The sequence below is a fragment of the Acanthochromis polyacanthus genome, chromosome 23 (genome assembly GCF_021347895.1).
Source record: "Acanthochromis polyacanthus isolate Apoly-LR-REF ecotype Palm Island chromosome 23, KAUST_Apoly_ChrSc, whole genome shotgun sequence".
Lineage (NCBI taxonomy): Eukaryota > Metazoa > Chordata > Actinopteri > Pomacentridae > Acanthochromis > Acanthochromis polyacanthus.
Window position 1 is genome coordinate 17,370,722 of NC_067135.1, and position 16,415 is coordinate 17,387,136.

A 16,415-nucleotide genomic window follows, 5' to 3' on the forward strand; every position below is an offset into this window, starting at 1 on the left:
ATCTAACTCATCCCTTTAATGTACAATCACGGTCACACTCAGTGCGTTCTGTCTGAAAAAGGAGACAACTGTGCTCAATAAGTTTTAATAATCACACAATATGGTGATATATAGGGCACAGTGGTGCTTCAGGAGAAGTCCCCGGCTGCTTGCCCTTAATCAAACCTTGCCAATCTGGAAATGGATCAGAAAGTAAATGTGGCCTTATTGACTGTTTCTGTCCCACTCTGACTGATCTCACTTCAGTCATTTTACTGGAGACACACACAGGCTATAGAGGAGGCTTATGGTGCCACCTTGTGGATAAGACAGTTAGTACAAGCGGCCTTTGCTCTGAGAGTTTAAAACAAACCCGGCAAAGACAAAAAGCCTTTTCAATAACATTTAAATCTGTTGCTCACAGCAAAACGAGAGGATACTCACCCATCGGAATCAATGCTGTTTTCGTGAATCATGGCTTTAAGGGCGTCTGAGTTTGCTGGAGAGGGAGAGAAAGAGAAAAAGTTAAAGTGTCACACAGGCAGAAGAAAGGAAGAGAGAGAGGGAGATAGAAGTAGCGTTGGGAATTAGAGAGGGGAATGCTCCAGTGACTTCAAAAGCAGAGCGCTTATTGAAAGATGGCTACAACAGATTAACACTTTAACACAATTAAACAGCGCATCACATGCAATCACCAAACACATAACTCTACACCACAACCTCGGACGAGAATGTGCCAGGATATTAAAAAAAATAAAAAAATAAAAAAAAATAAAAAAAAACTTTTGTTGAAGCAAACTGGCTCCAGACTCTGAAAAGTTGTGCATAGTGATTAGGGATTTGTCCCTGGGAGATAAAGTTTTGAATTTCTCACACTGCACATGAACAATAACGATCAACTTCTGCTTACAGACAAAGTTGCATCAACACAGAGCCAAAAGCCCAGATATAGATTTACATAATTTGCTCCCTAATGCACATTTCCTTAAGGCCAAGCCCTGATATATTCCCTGACTTCACCATGAGTACACTGTGTGCACAGATAAAGAAATATGTGCATACGTCTGTTACACAGAGCTGTTCAGAGATGATTCATGTAGGTGAAGGTAGGAGACTCACAGAATGATTTCACATAAACAACACAGACGTCTGACTCAAACCGCCGTCCTTATCATCCCATATCAACCTCATCACAAAGGAACCACGGAATGTTTCACAAGAACATCCTTTTGCCTTCGTTTGGATATTTGTACACTTGACTAAATGAAAGTAAAATTAGTAGCTAAAGAAGATTTTAGAAAGGTTTGAATTTGTCATTCAGAAAACGTATTTTCTCACATTTAAGAGTTAGATTATTTTTGAATGACAAATCTTGCATTAATATGTCCTTGCTTCTCTCAGCAAGACAGATGGAAAAACACCAATCAGGACTTAAAGGATCCAAAAGGTAAAACGGCAGTTGCTTGGTTGCAGTCCAACCAACTACAGCAACACAGATCAGAGTTTTTTTTGTCCTAAAATCTTACAAGACCTTTGAATATTTTGCCTCTCTCCACCCCATCTGCTTGTTGTTTGGTTTGTGTGGCTGTTTTCCGTGCAGCTTCTGGAGGAGAGGTCATGGCAACTCATGGGTCCTGTGTTGCTGGTGTTTTTGGCTGATGGTTACTTTGCACATCACAGAACAGCACACTCACCACTTCTACTGCTAATGTTAGTTCTCTTATATTTTATAAATAAACAATGTGATAATCACATTGTCGGACATCGTATAGCATTTTAGCTAAAAGCACTTGACTGCAGCAAAATGTTTAATTAGTCATAAATAGCTCAATAAAACATCAGGGGTGCAACTCAGAATTATTGTGATTGTTGATTTAGTCAGTTAATTAATTGATGTTCCAACATTTTAAACCTCTGCTTGTACGGGCTGACTCCGTTGAAGTATGACAGCACTGAACAGTTGCAAACACTCCTCACTCTCTAAGTACTGTGATCTCTTTATTATGGGATGATCTGTAGGGGGCAGCATTTCCTTTCTATTATAATACAGACCACTACATACCGACCCTGAACCCTGTTCTTCCTCTGTTTGCTTAACCCAAATTTCTGGGACTGGTAAAAACATCACATGGCAATAATTACTTCCTATGTGTCAGCTAATTATTTTACATGAAAAATCATTATTTCCACTTTAAAAAAAACAAAACACCTGTGTCTTTAACCATAGCCAATGACCAAGTTTACACTGAGGGTTGAGGAACCAATTTTTAAGCAGCAGTAACACAGACATTTGCTGTATTCATATGAAAGTATGGCATCATCTTAGAATATGGCTAAAATGTGATTATTTTTTTCCATTACAGGAGTCTGGAAACACAAACATGTCAGCAGACTGACATTGTGAGGATGAGTCACTACGAAAGCAGCGATGATTCAGATCACAACTCGCCCCTTGAGGAACGACAAAAAAAAAAAAAAAGTCAGCGTACAGCGTAGGACAATGATGACCAGTCACCCAGGCAGGACAACACTGCCTCGTGTCAAATGTTAGTCATCTGTATGGTTTAAAGTGCACTGCTGATTTCAGTTTCAGGAATCAATACTGACAGATAAGATGCATGTGTGAACATCAAAGTTGCACAGAAGTACCTTTGGAATACACTCTGGGCATCAATACAATTTGTACATGAGTGAATTTCGAAGAAAACAGACTGCGATTAAGAACTTTCCAAGGAAATTAGGCAAATATATTGGCAAATTATAAATCCTGTTGAGATTTATGTGTTTTTCTGTGTCTGTCTCTTCACATATAAAGCTATTTTAAAGTGTTTTCTATAATATAACACTGAACCTAGTGTATAAGTCTGTTATAAACCATTTAAATATTTACATACTGCTTATAAATACACTTTCTAAAGCTTCATGAGTCCCTACTGTGGATGGAAACTTTGACCAACGTAGCCAGAAACCAAGACCTCCGAGCCACGACTGTCTGATCCTCTTCCGCTAAAAACTGAGATGCAGAGCTACATTTTCAGGCTGTTGCATGAGACATTCCATTCTAAAAAGAAAAAAAAAAATAGACAGTGTGCTTTAAACACTATTCTATAATCATTTACAGTATTTCCATCTCCCGCCATGTTTCCGTACTGTTCTGCCTCTTTCCTCATCTCAATATGATCGTGTAATTAACTTGAAAAGAATATCTGTTCATATGCATGCAGGCACACTGTACATCCCATAGTAAGTTCAAGGATTACAACCAAAACATTACAAGAATATCCTCCTGTTTCACACTTGACAGTCCTTGCCTGTAGTGTGTCAAACACAGAACATCCAAACAACAGACTGAAGTGCTCCTCTGCCTGCATGAGAAGATGAAGCTAAACAGTTGCTATGGATGTCTGAGTACAATTACCTAAATATTGTAAATACAATTATGAGTGACTTCAAGTTTTCCATTCTCTGCTGTTTTGCAAGCAGAGGCAAATATTGTAGTTTTTACCCACCATATTTATTTGAGAACTGTAGTTACTACTTACTGAGTAGGTTTAGTTTAAGAGTACAAATCTAATATATAAATAACTTATGATGCAATATCACAGAGTAAGATTAAATTTCATAGATCCCAAGGGAAAATACAAACAAGCACCTTCCTGCGTCAATTTTACAATCAAATAATGGATTTTATTCTGAACAAAACACCACTCTGCATAATCAGTACTTTAATGTTTGATACTTAAAGGCTGTTATGATGATTTTTTGCACTTTTACTTTAGTAGAAATTTGAAAGCATGACTTTTATTTCCAAGAATGTACCTATAATGGGGTCGTAGCACTTTGACTTGAAAACGAGATCCAAATATTTCCACCAAAAATCTTAAAATGACCTCAAAGGGAACTCGAGAGAGAATCTCCATGATACCAAAGAATCAGAGAAAAGCCCTCCTTTTATCAGCAACTCTTTTAAAAAGTAAGCTACCATTATTCAATTGAAACAGGAGGTCTTCTGTTTCTCTAAAATATCCAAACACGATTCCTACCTTTAAAGCAAAGTTACTCACAGATGTTAAATCGATTCCAAAATCATTGCAATGACGTGGAAGGCTTGTTCAAAATGAGGAAAATACTCCCCACCGTCAGAAAAGACATGTGACGCATTTATATGAAACAAGTTGAATGAATTTGAAACAATGCAAGCATCGATCCTTATCTCTGCTGTACCCGCTTATGAAAACAACTGAACAAGGAAATACAAGGAAGGGGATGTGATTTACTCGGAATTTAACCTCCGGCACACACACGTATTATTTGTTAGTAGCGCAGCTATTCATTTTAATGAATAAGACAATCAAATAACAGCCGAAACATCCGTGTGCTTCCAGTGGAAAACAGTCTTGTAATGGTAGTATAAATCACAAATTGTCTGCTTAAATTCCACTGCAGTTGTCCTGTAGATGAACTTTCAGTGAAACCCTCATTCCTCAGAACACACACACACACACACACACACACACACACACACACACACACACACACACACACACACACACACACACACACACACACACACACACACACACACACACACACACACACACACACACACACACACACACACACACACACACACACACACACACACACACACACACACACACACACACACACACACACACACACACACACACACACACACACACACACACACACACACACACACACACACACACACACACACACACACCTCCATCCAGCACTGACTTCCTTCCTGAATAGTGTGTGATAATTTACCTGCAAACAATAAAGCTCTAATGACTTCAGGAGAAAGAGGGCAAACAGGGGTCGAACACACCAATCCCCCTTGAAGTCAAAAATCTTTAGCATTACACTGCAGTGGGTGAGAAATGTTCGTATAAATGACAGCAGAGAAACATCCTTTTACATCCTTTATCCAGCACAGAAATACAAAAGTAGAGTGTAGCCAAATATACTGTACAAGAGAAGAAGACGCTACCATCAAAATCAAACCATGGGGCACCCAACTTCATGAAGAAATCAGACAAGAAATCGACTTCGACCTCAACTTCGAAACAAAAGGGTATGTTTCGCTGATCAGTTTGACTTCAAGACTTATTTACCCTTCTTTTTCAAAGAAAAGAAGAAGAAGTTGTACTCTTTGAGTGGGATGCTATTTGTATGTTGGGCATTAAGGAATAGCACAGTGGGCCATGGCTAAGGGGATATTACTTACTGTGCAAAAGTTTGGGGTCACCCTGAAAAATTCATGTTTTCTGTGAGAACTCACACTTTTATTCATGCACTGACATAATTGCACAAGGGTTTTCTAATCATCAATTAGCCTTTCAACACCATTAGCTAACACAATGTAGCATTAGAACACAGCAGTGGTGGTTGCTGGAAATGTTCCTCTGTACCCCTATGGAGATATTCCATTAAGAATCAGCCACTTCCAGCGACCACATTACCACATCAACATTGTTTAGACTGGATTTCTGATTCATTTAATGTTATCTTCATTGGGAAAAAAAACAGTTTTTCTTTCAAAAATAGACATTTCTAAATTAGCCCAAACTTTTGAATGGTAGTGTATAGACAAGACAAGACAAGACAGGGTAGTGACGGCGATGACAATCCCCTTAACATAAAAACATGTTACGCAACATTGTAAAATTACCAGTAAAGCCTTATATTTAAAATATTACTAATGTTAAAATATCTAGGCATAAGCATAACCAGGAAATTGTACTTTGAAGGATTAAAATTAAAAATAGCCATGACAGAAGTATGCCATAATATTATTATTTTGTACCATTACATTGTTATCACTCTTGCATTCATGGAAAAAAAAAAGCAGGATTACACTGTTTCAGTTGCTAACAGTGGAGCTCATTTGAACTCTTAACTGCAGCTCATGACTATTTTCATCATGGAATAATCTGCTGATTATCATGTCCATTAATCAATTGACTGTTGTGTTTGTAAGAATTGTAAAAAAAAAAAAAATCATGTCACAAGTCCTCGAAACAAATTGTTGGGTAATTTAATTTCGGACAAAATTGCGCATTTCGTACACTGTTAACGTGGAGACATACCTTCATTCTTCATGATGTATCTGACAATCTGTCCAACTGTGTCATTGTTGTCACTCATGGTGTCATTCATCTCTGGAAAAACAAGCAGAAACACACAGATTCAACATCACAATGTCCCAGGGTAGCTTTGAAGGATCGGCCAGTCAGTACAGCAAAGCAGTGGCAAATTGCCACTAATGTCTTCAACAACTTAAGCGCAAATGTGTTTTGAGAGGAACACCTCCCTATTAATAATAACTTAGGAGCATTTGTTAATATTCCAGCCTAATGACGTTAAACCTTTAGGTTTGACTGTTACAAAATACAAAACAAATGATTAGTGCAGCTTTAAAAGGTTCTATTGAAGCTGTGAGAGAGATCCAACATGTGGCTTAACCCTTGTGTCCTGCGGGTTAAAATTGACCCATTTTAAAGTTTGAAAATGTGGGGGGAAAAAACATATTTTCACAGTGAAACTTCTGATGTCCACATTTTGAACATTGTTGGGAAATCTTTGACCATTTTTTGGTGGAAAAAAAGAACTGTTAAAAATGTTTCTCAAGACCATTCACAAAAAAAAAAAAAAAAATCAACCAAAATCCAGCGAATTCCGTTGGACTTTGGTTGATTTTTTTGTGAATCTTTTTAAATAAAATATAAGAAGTTTTACTGATATATATATGTGATCATTTTAGATATTTTTAGGATTTTTTGGGGAAGATTTTTAAGATTTTTCTGAAAATATTTACAAGAATTTTCTTGCCAAATTTGGGGGATTTTTTTAAAATGAAAATTTTAAGGCAAACTTTTAAGGAATTATTGGAACTTTCTTCCTGAAGGTTTTATAAATTTTGAGAAATATGGGGAATTTTTTTGCTGATTTTTTTCAAACAAGGAAGCAATATTTTTTGGTGCCCGTAAATGAAGACAGCAGGAGGATTAAACAATAATAAATACACACACATAAACATACTGTTAAATCTATATTTTGTGCAAAAATCTCCATGAAGGATTCTTTTTTAAAGCAAAATGTGACATTATTGCGAATTATCATGTGATCAGTTGCGTGTACAATGCATTGACATATGCAATCACTGATAGTAGTTTTTCACCACTGTTGACCAACACTTCCACTCAGCACACACCCCTGTGAGGCACTTCCTGGAGTTTCCTGCTGATTGCTTCCCCTGTATTTCCTCATTTCTGGTTAACATAATAATGCATAGGAATTCTGTGATACGGTAAGGGTCATTATATTTGTATATATATATGTGTGTGTGTGTGTGTGTGTGTGTTGCTTAAGCTGTGTGAAAGCTAAAACAGACTAAAATATCACAGAGGAAACCTGATCATTGTGTAACAATACAAGACTGGATCTACTGAATGAGTGACGTCACAACACAACAAAACACAAAAGCAATGATTTGTTTTTGTTTCGGCGTATTACAAAGATAGGGTAGGGCTGTCTGAGGAAAGACGTGCAAACAGAAAGACAGAGACGGCAGGGGAAAAACCCTCATGGTCTAGTTACTATTGTTCTGCTGGCACTGAGCTTCCATTTGCTCAATGACAGAAACCGGCTTTACGAAATATCCGTTTCCAATACCTGTACTCCACTTTTAACCGATGGAGTAACAACAAGCATGATTCACTGGAGGGATTCATAGCTTTGGTCAACACGAGAGACAGTGAAGACGTGACAGGGGGAAAACCGTCGAGGGGTCCACTGTATGATAACAGATAAGTGAGAAAGGCAGAAAGCACAAGCTCTCACCTCCCTCGGCAGTGTAGTGTAAACACTTCATTCTTTTCAGTACATTTCTCATGTCTGTGACGTACCACAGCGCCAATCAGTGCTCCCAGAGGTTTCACATCCGTACACAACACTTATTAGAAGGAGAGTGGAGAGCCAACACTTGTTCGGTTTCAAATGTGGCACAATACATACAGGGTGGGGGAAAACCAAGGAGCAAACTAGGTCACATTTCATAGTACAGTGAGGTTCACACTGTACTGCATACTATGTTCTCTGAGAGGAAAGTCTTCATCACGCACACAAATTCTACAGCATTCTATCTGCAGCTATCATTACGAGCTACGTAAAGTCAACGTGGCCTTGTGCGGAAACTTTTTTCTGCTTTCCGAACACACCCCTAGCTAAGTCAGGGCATGAGTGATGAGTGTTTGCCAAACATCTTTCCAGTTTCTATTGCTCTCCGCACCTTAAAAAGACAGAGGGGTTTTCTGAGGATTGTTTCATGAGTGCAAACACTTTTGAAACACTACACTACTCTTTCAATAAGATCTGCCTCATAAAGGTGGAAAATTAGTTTTAATTCAGCTTATGTCATGTAGAAACAATAACAAACATGGGTGACCTGTTTAGGTGCATTTACATCACATCAGTCTATTCTTATTGCACTTACAGTACCTGACACTCCAGCTCATTAGATGCAGGAATGTAGTAGAAGTTTGCAAGTAGTAGAGGGCAGGTGAGAGCATCCAGTGATTGTACTGCACGATTCCTGACCTTGAATCTCACAACTACATGGCAAGAAAATGAAGAACCTGATCCAGAGCAACGACTAATTTGGAAACGATTGCAAAAAAAATAATAATTCCTCATTCATTCTTTTAAAAAAAGTAACCTCTTATGTGCTTACTTTTTCAGTGACTGAAATGCAAGAGCATCAAATAGAAATTCAGTTAATGTTTGACTAGATTGGAATTTTTCAATTCATGTGCTTCAGTAAAGCAAAGAAGGAGAGAATGCGAGAAGCTTGTAATGCTATAAATATCAATATAAGCAAAATGGGTTATGTTCAAGATCTTCATGAGATCTATAATCCAGATTTTTATATTTATGGACGATGACAGTAGTAGCTACTCATATTGATTTAATTTATATTCACATTCATTTCCAACACATACAGCCATAGCGTTCATCCTGTTACAAGGTTCCTGTGAATGTGAGGGGGGTGTACACAATATTAGGGAGGTGGCCTTAAAGTTGTGACTTATTAGTGTTTAATTCAGTATTTTATTTTGTAATTTTAGCACACAGCTGATCTGTTTCCAGTTTCCTGTCCTACTGCTGCTACTACACAATTTAAATGGCAAAACATGTGTGGCTTTTATTGTGAAGAAGCCACAGGACATTTGCTCCAGCAGTTAGTTAGCACAGACCACAATTTGTATTATTATTTTTTAATATTAGTGAGTAATAAACAAGAAAGAACAACCACTGAGGTCACCACATCAATCAGCACTGAAATCTGAAGGATTCCAACTTTAAGTTTTCCTCAAAAGATTTTGAAGATATTAGACCACCCTTGTTTTCTTCAATTTCTTGCTCATTTCAATGCCTGGTACCACTAATGGTGCATTGCCTGAAGAATACAATGAACACGGAAAAAAATGCAGCCGATTCCATAATACTTTATCTCCTATTTGACATGCTTGAGCTTCATTGTATTCCTAGGGTAACTGAGAGGTCATTTCATGCCATAAGCAGCACTGCACATGCAAAGACCTAGAGTGGTTTCCTGCTGACATTCAAGCTGTAGGACAACACAGAAGTTGTCAGCGCTCATATAATGCCTAAAACAAAACGATTATGTGAAGCCACAAAGGCAGCCACTTTGCCACTGCTGGAAATTAGCATGAGTGAGAGACAGGTAGTGGAAAAAATGAAGCTCTCCAAGACAGCTGTTCATTACACCAAGAAAAAACAAGCCCAATATGGTACTACCAAACTGCTAGTTGATCGCGACAGGAAACGTCTTTCTACCCCACGAGATGACCGTACACTCATCCGTTCCTGCGTCAGGAATCATCAGACCTCCAGGGACCTTAAAAATGCATGGGCACTGTCAGGAAATGGCAAAGACAGTTGGAAACTGACTTCTTGAAGCTGGTCTGAAGTCACACAGGGCATGGAAGAAGGTTCCCTTCAGTGATGAATCCAATTTTCAGTTAATGTCCACTCCAGCCAAATTACAAGTCAGGAGGAAGCCTGGAGAAGCCTACAAACCAGACTGTCTTGCCCCTACAGTAAAACATGGAGGTAGATCAGTGACCATCTGGGCTTTTTTCAGTCTGGGTGAAACAGGGCCAACGCAATGGTGTGAAGGACGAATCAACCAGGTCATGTACAGGGCTACTCTTGATAACAGTCTTCTTCCATCAGCTGGAAAACTCTTTCCTGCCTTGAATGACTGGATTTTCCAACAATGAAACACCCCTTGCCACACAGCAAGGTCAGTTTAAGCCTGGATGGAGAACCAAAACATTCAAATCATGCCTTGGCCTGCTCAATCACCAGATCGAAATCCAACTGAAAACCTGTGGAAAATCATCAAACGCTAAATGGAGAACCATAAGCCCCAAAACAAAGCAAAGTTGTTTGACTTTGTGCAACAGGAATGGACTGCTGTGACAGCAGAACAATGTTAAAAGCTGGTGGAGAGCATGCCAAGACACATGATTGCAGTCATCAGAAACAATGGTTATGCAATCAAGTAGTAACTCCTGTGTGTATCGTGGGACTAAAACAGACAGAAAAGAAAGCATAGAATGCCTAAAAGCACAGTTTTTGGCAGCACAATGAATAGCTATTGATGTAAAAACTTAAGTGATTTTGGTTATTATCAAGAAAACCATAGAAAATGGCTAGATATCAGCTCTTAAATTAAATTCTTATGAGCCATTTTTGCTTTTGTCATTATATTTGTCCCAACAAATGTACCTTTAGTTGTACCAGGCATTAAAATGAACAATAAATTGAAGGGTGTTATAATATTTTTTCCATGACTGTGTATATACATATATATATATATATATATATATATATATATATATATATGTGTTTCTCTCTCTTTTTTTTTTAATATTTAGGTCTTACAGAGTGGGTCACATTTTGTAGGAGTGATTAACATTCATCTATCCCTTCTGTTTTTTAAAAGGTACATCATCTCCCTCACATCAATATGCTGCTCGATAGAATGTTAACATTCTGAATTCTACAAAATTCCTCTCTGTCAGACAGTTTCCCTTCTCGGATTTATAGGAGCTTGTCTGAGCAATAAAGCTGGGTGTGTGCTGTATATAGATGATGGATGACTTAGACACACAGATGCAATGAGCTGATAAATCTACCGATATCGTTGTCACACGCTTTGTTCCAGACAGTGAAACTTTCGGGAGCGTGCGATATTGCATTGCACTCCAACGCTTGGTCGCATTCTTTTACACTGATCTGCTCACCTCCTCCCAGCTCAGGATCCTTGTCTTCGTCTTCCACGCACTCCTCCTCCTCATCATCCTGGGCGGTGGTGCATCGGTAGCCCTTCCTCTTCAACACATGGCAGATCACCACCCCCAGCAGGCCCAGAAGGAAGAAAACCGGCACCAGCACAAAGGCGGTATAGTCAGGGTTCGTCCCGCTTGCTCCACCTTCACCTTTTTCAGTAATTGTAGTCTGACCAACTGGAGGATAAGAAGAGGACAGAGGGGAGGACACAGAGACAAAAAACAACAATTAATTTAATTAGTGTTGCACCAGAACACAGAAAACATAACAGCGGATTGTCAGTGCAGTGCCCTCGATGGCAACTTGATATCCACATTCGGTGTGAGGGTACACATGAGACCGGGGCTGAGCAGCTGATGGGATTTAAATGCTATCAGCTGCAGCACGATGGAGCTTTCATGTTCCTTTTCCTGGATCAGTCCAGTCTGCTGCTCGCTGTGGCCTTTAACTGCTCAATCTGATGCAAGATGTCCCCTTTTCACAGCTCCCGGGACCCGACTGTTGTACGAGGCAGAGATAAACCAAAAATTGCAAATTGTGTGAAGCTCAATGGGAGTGTGTCTGACACTTTCACTTGATCGGTTTTCAACTCCGATTTTCTTTCATTCAGGCTTAATTAGAGCACACAGAGGAGACTGATGACTCCAGTCGGGCTGCTGAATCAACCTCACTGGCGTCCTGTAAACCGTCGATAACAGCGACAGCAGCCAAACAGTTCTTTCTCTTGCATTGTGAACATGCATCTGAGTGTGCTTAAGCAAATACGCTAAGACTGATTGGAGCAGGACTGGTTACATATTTAGTTTTTTAAGCTACTGACTGCAGAATAAAGAACACAATGATCATAAACGTTTGCTACTCTGTTCCCACTCCCATCTGACCACCCAGGGGTCCAAAGTCCGCCATGTAGGTGCCACAAAACTCTCCGGAATTGTGCGAGGAGCAGCTCATGAACTCCACATGTTGTACTTTTAACCCTTTAAGCTTCAGTCAATTCCAGCCGTTTTCAGTAGTACAAAAAAATCGCTAATATTCTATTTTTAAATTAAAAAAAATACGAAAAATACAGGGAATATTGGACGCACATCGCGAGGTGCATTTCCTTGAAAACGACCGATTCGTGGATTTTATACCGACTTCAGGACATGTTTTGGACAAAATAGTTTACTGGCTTGTGTTGTCTGGATGTAAAAGGTTGGATTATGGCCGTTTTTTGTGGAATCTTTTTTTCTGTGTGTAATAATGAGCCCGGAAATGTGAGTCGCGCTGTGTGCGTTGAAGCCGTGTATAGAGAACGGATGGATGAATATTTGTTTTTGTCGGACAAATGTGTTTTTCTCACCCGCTGTGGTAATCACATCTGAAAGTGGTTTATACCGGCGGATTCATGAGAATCTAAGCTTTCCATCGGCGTATAGTGTTTGTATAATCGGATTTGCAGCCGTCGGACATTCTTGAAATTCCTATGCAAATTAGTAGGTGTACCGCCGGCGGTACACCTACGACGCACTGAAGCGTAAAGGGTTAACTTCAAACTAAAGACATAGATAACTTTTCAATGACACTCCAGCCGTCAATAAATCCAATAGTTCTGCAGTCTATGAAATGTCAGGAAAAGGTGTTTCTAAGAAGCCCAGGATGACTTCCTCAAATGTCTTGTTTTGTCCACAACCCAAAGATATTTAGCTTACCATCATAGAAGAGTGAAAAAAAATAGACAACCTTCAATACTCAAATTTAAGTAGCTGGACACTGAGAATTTATCTATTCTTCTGTTTAGCTGTTGGCTACTATTAGATTAATCCCTGCAGTGCTACTTGTAAATAATTACTTATATCATTAACTAATTGCTGCTTTGATTATCTTTTAAAACATGACTCTGGTTTCCTCACAATAATAGCATCAATTTTAACTGCCGTAATAATCAACGACTGTCAGATAAAGAGTGAGTTCATTAAGATAAACAGCCGGTGCCACTAATTCGGCTAACCAGAGACCAAAGCAACGTCATATTTTCTCTGCCGAGATAATCCAAAGGAATCGAAAACCCAAAGATAAACACTACGGTTCAGAAGTTTGGGCTCAGAAATGTCCTTATTTTTTGCAAGAAAAGCAGTTTTTTCACTGAAGATAACATTTAAATGAATCAGAAATACAGTCTAGACATTGTTAATGTGGTAAATGACTATTCTAGTTGAAAACGGCTGATTTTTAATGGAATATCTCAATAGGGGTACAGAGGAACATTTCCAGCAACCATCACTCCTGTGTTCTAATGCTACATTGTGTTAGCTAATGGTGTTGAAAGGCTAACTGATGATTAGAAAACCCTTGTGCAATTCGGCTAGCACATGAATAAAAGTGTGAAATTGTCTGAGTGACCTGAAACTTTTGGACAGTAGTGTTTAGGCAATATTATATGATAGAAAATCCTCATATCCTCACATTTGAGAAACTTCAACCATGAAAATAAGTGCTGTGAATTTGAGTTTAAACACTGCTGATTAGAAAATGTCTTTTCTTGATTTACAAATTAACTGACCAAGCATTGCAGCTATAAACAGCAGAAAATTATACAAAGGAGAGAAAAACAGCACACAGATATTGACACATAATTCCGTCATAAACTTCTACGCGGATGACTAAACGCTCTCACTCTACATTGTAACGTCTTCATCAGGTCAAAGATCAAAGGGTATCTATAGGCGAACGCTCCCGTGGCTCCTGCTGTTAAAGCACCACGTGAGGCATTCCAGCACAACACACAACAGGGCTTTTGTCCGACGTCCTGTTCACATCAGAGTGTGCGCACAGAGAAAGTCAGACAGAGGTTGAAAGGGAGAAAACGACAGACAGAGCAACACAGTTTCAGCAGAGTCGGACAAAAAATCTCTAAGTAAATCTTCATGCCACAACCCTGCGTGTACGAACACGTATCTGAATACCAAACCATGTGCCCCCTGATGCATACAAACATTTGTGCTCTTCCATTGTCCCAGCTCCCTGGTGCATCAGACTGAACACACGGATCATTGTCCGCTCACTGACCGCCCTGTGACCAAATGTTGTGTGTCCATGTGCTCATATTGAGACATGCCGACTGTCCTGGCACAGCTTCTTGCCCTTCCAACTAACTTGCAACAGAATTTAATTAAAAGGTTTGTTTGTTTTTTTTTAAAAAAGACTAGAGACTGGCAAATGTGCTGAATACAGTCTTTGAGGAGGTTTTAGAGCTGAGCCAGAAATCTCCTGCAACCACAGCTGGTATCAATGTGGAAGTCCTATGAGAGACACACACATCACAGGTGTGGATTCAGACAATAAGTATGCGGATTTACACAGTAATGCTGTATGAATTTAAAGGTCAAGAAAATGACAACGAAATAATTGAATGAGAAGATGCAACTGAAGTCGTTTTAATTTCATTGCGAATTAATCCGCCAACTATTTTACTAACTGTTTCCTATTGGCGTGACCCAATGGCTCGTGGTTTAGGCATGTGCTGTATGGCCTGAGCAGCGGATGCCTGGTTCAAATCCCGGACGAGGACTAGTTGCTGCATGTCAGCCGGCTGCTCTTTCACTTGTGTTTCATGAGAAAAAAACGAGGAAGTTCTAAAAACAAAATAACACAACTTCCTACAACAGACGACTGAAATCGGTTACAATACTGTGAGAATTTGCTTTCTTTCACAATTTAGATTGTTGCATTTTTGATTCCAGATCATGTATTTACTGAAAACGTTTGACAGTTTCAAATATCGGTTATGAATCTCCTTGATTGCTAATGATCTGTATCAGTGTCCAGAATATAATACATAACAGACAAAAGCAGTATAGCTCTCAAATTTGAAAATTCCGTATTTTATCCAAACTCAAGTGCTGGCAGCAGCGCAACATTTCTAACAACACCAAGCTCTGGATGGAAAGCTCCATTAAAAATTAACTGGCAAAGAAAAGCACTTGTGTTTATTTTGAGTGTAGCCTGATATAAAAGAAGATTTATTCTTGGCATAAGAAAACATTGCAGTCGCAGTTACACAGATCTCTGGATTTGAAGATTTGAGGGAGAGTTACGCAAACATTCATTGGGTCAAACTGCTTGATTGTAGCAGGTACATATCAAACTCGATTGCTCACTTTAACCATTTCCAAGCAGGACTTCTAAAAGAAGTACTGAAGTCACTGAAACAGTCAATAACCTTTACTCTGATATGAGATAATCCTCGTTCTGTCCAGAGCGTCAAACCCTTTCGAACCACCCTTTGAAGCCAAGAGCAGGGTCAACATTCAGTGCTACACTTCAGCCAGTTTCATTTCCTGCAGTGAGAAGTTCTATCTGCCTGAAGGTGCCTCAACAGCCTCTTTCATAAAGCTGCTATGAAATCAATTTCTGCAAAAATTCAAGAATAAGGGGCGATTTGTGTTTGGAAAAAATCTTATGAAATAACCAAGATAAACTCGGGCTTTTCTAACCCCTTATACATTTCTTTCTGTGAAAGCCTCATCCACTAGCAGAGCACAGATTAGCACATACAAATCATCCACTTGTGCAACCACAAATCTGTCAAGTGCATTTTCATTAGTCACACTGGTGTACCTGACATTTCGCAAAGCTGTCTCTGGCGATCTGCTCGTCTCCGCTGCTCTGGGCACTGTGAACTTCTACTGGCTGCCGTTAAACTGCTGCGCTCTGTGCTTTGACTCACAGGTTTATTTTTGATTCATGAAATTTTGTGAATGAGATGAGTACTACACATATTAATGACATTTCTTCATGCTGGTTTAGCTGACTCCTTTTGTTTTGGTTTTTTTTTTTGCTATTTGCCTCATTAAAGACGGTAGTGAATTCCATAGTGTCTTTTGGATTATGCTAATGCAGGGACATCAAACTTATTTTGGTTCACATAAAGCCCAGTTTGATCTCAAGTGGGCCAGACCAGTAAAATCACAGCACAAAACCTCTAAACAATGTTTGTTTCAGTGCAAAAAAAACAGTACATTTTGAAAGTGTTCACATTTAAGGAACTA

At 39.1% G+C, this 16,415-nt stretch overlaps 1 protein-coding gene across 1 annotated transcript in view; it reads right to left on the reverse strand.

The window, feature by feature from the left end:
- The window catches only part of rell1 (RELT like 1), a 41,599-nt gene that overhangs the window by 21,459 nt on the left and 3,725 nt on the right, over positions 1 to 16,415 (reverse strand). The window contains exons 2-4 of the mRNA XM_022211155.2: positions 11,340 to 11,561; positions 6,096 to 6,167; positions 424 to 478 (exon numbers count right to left, since the gene is read on the reverse strand). Coding sequence (XP_022066847.1) covers positions 424 to 478; positions 6,096 to 6,167; positions 11,340 to 11,561 — 349 coding nt within the window. The remainder of the gene's footprint in view (positions 1 to 423; positions 479 to 6,095; positions 6,168 to 11,339; positions 11,562 to 16,415) is intronic.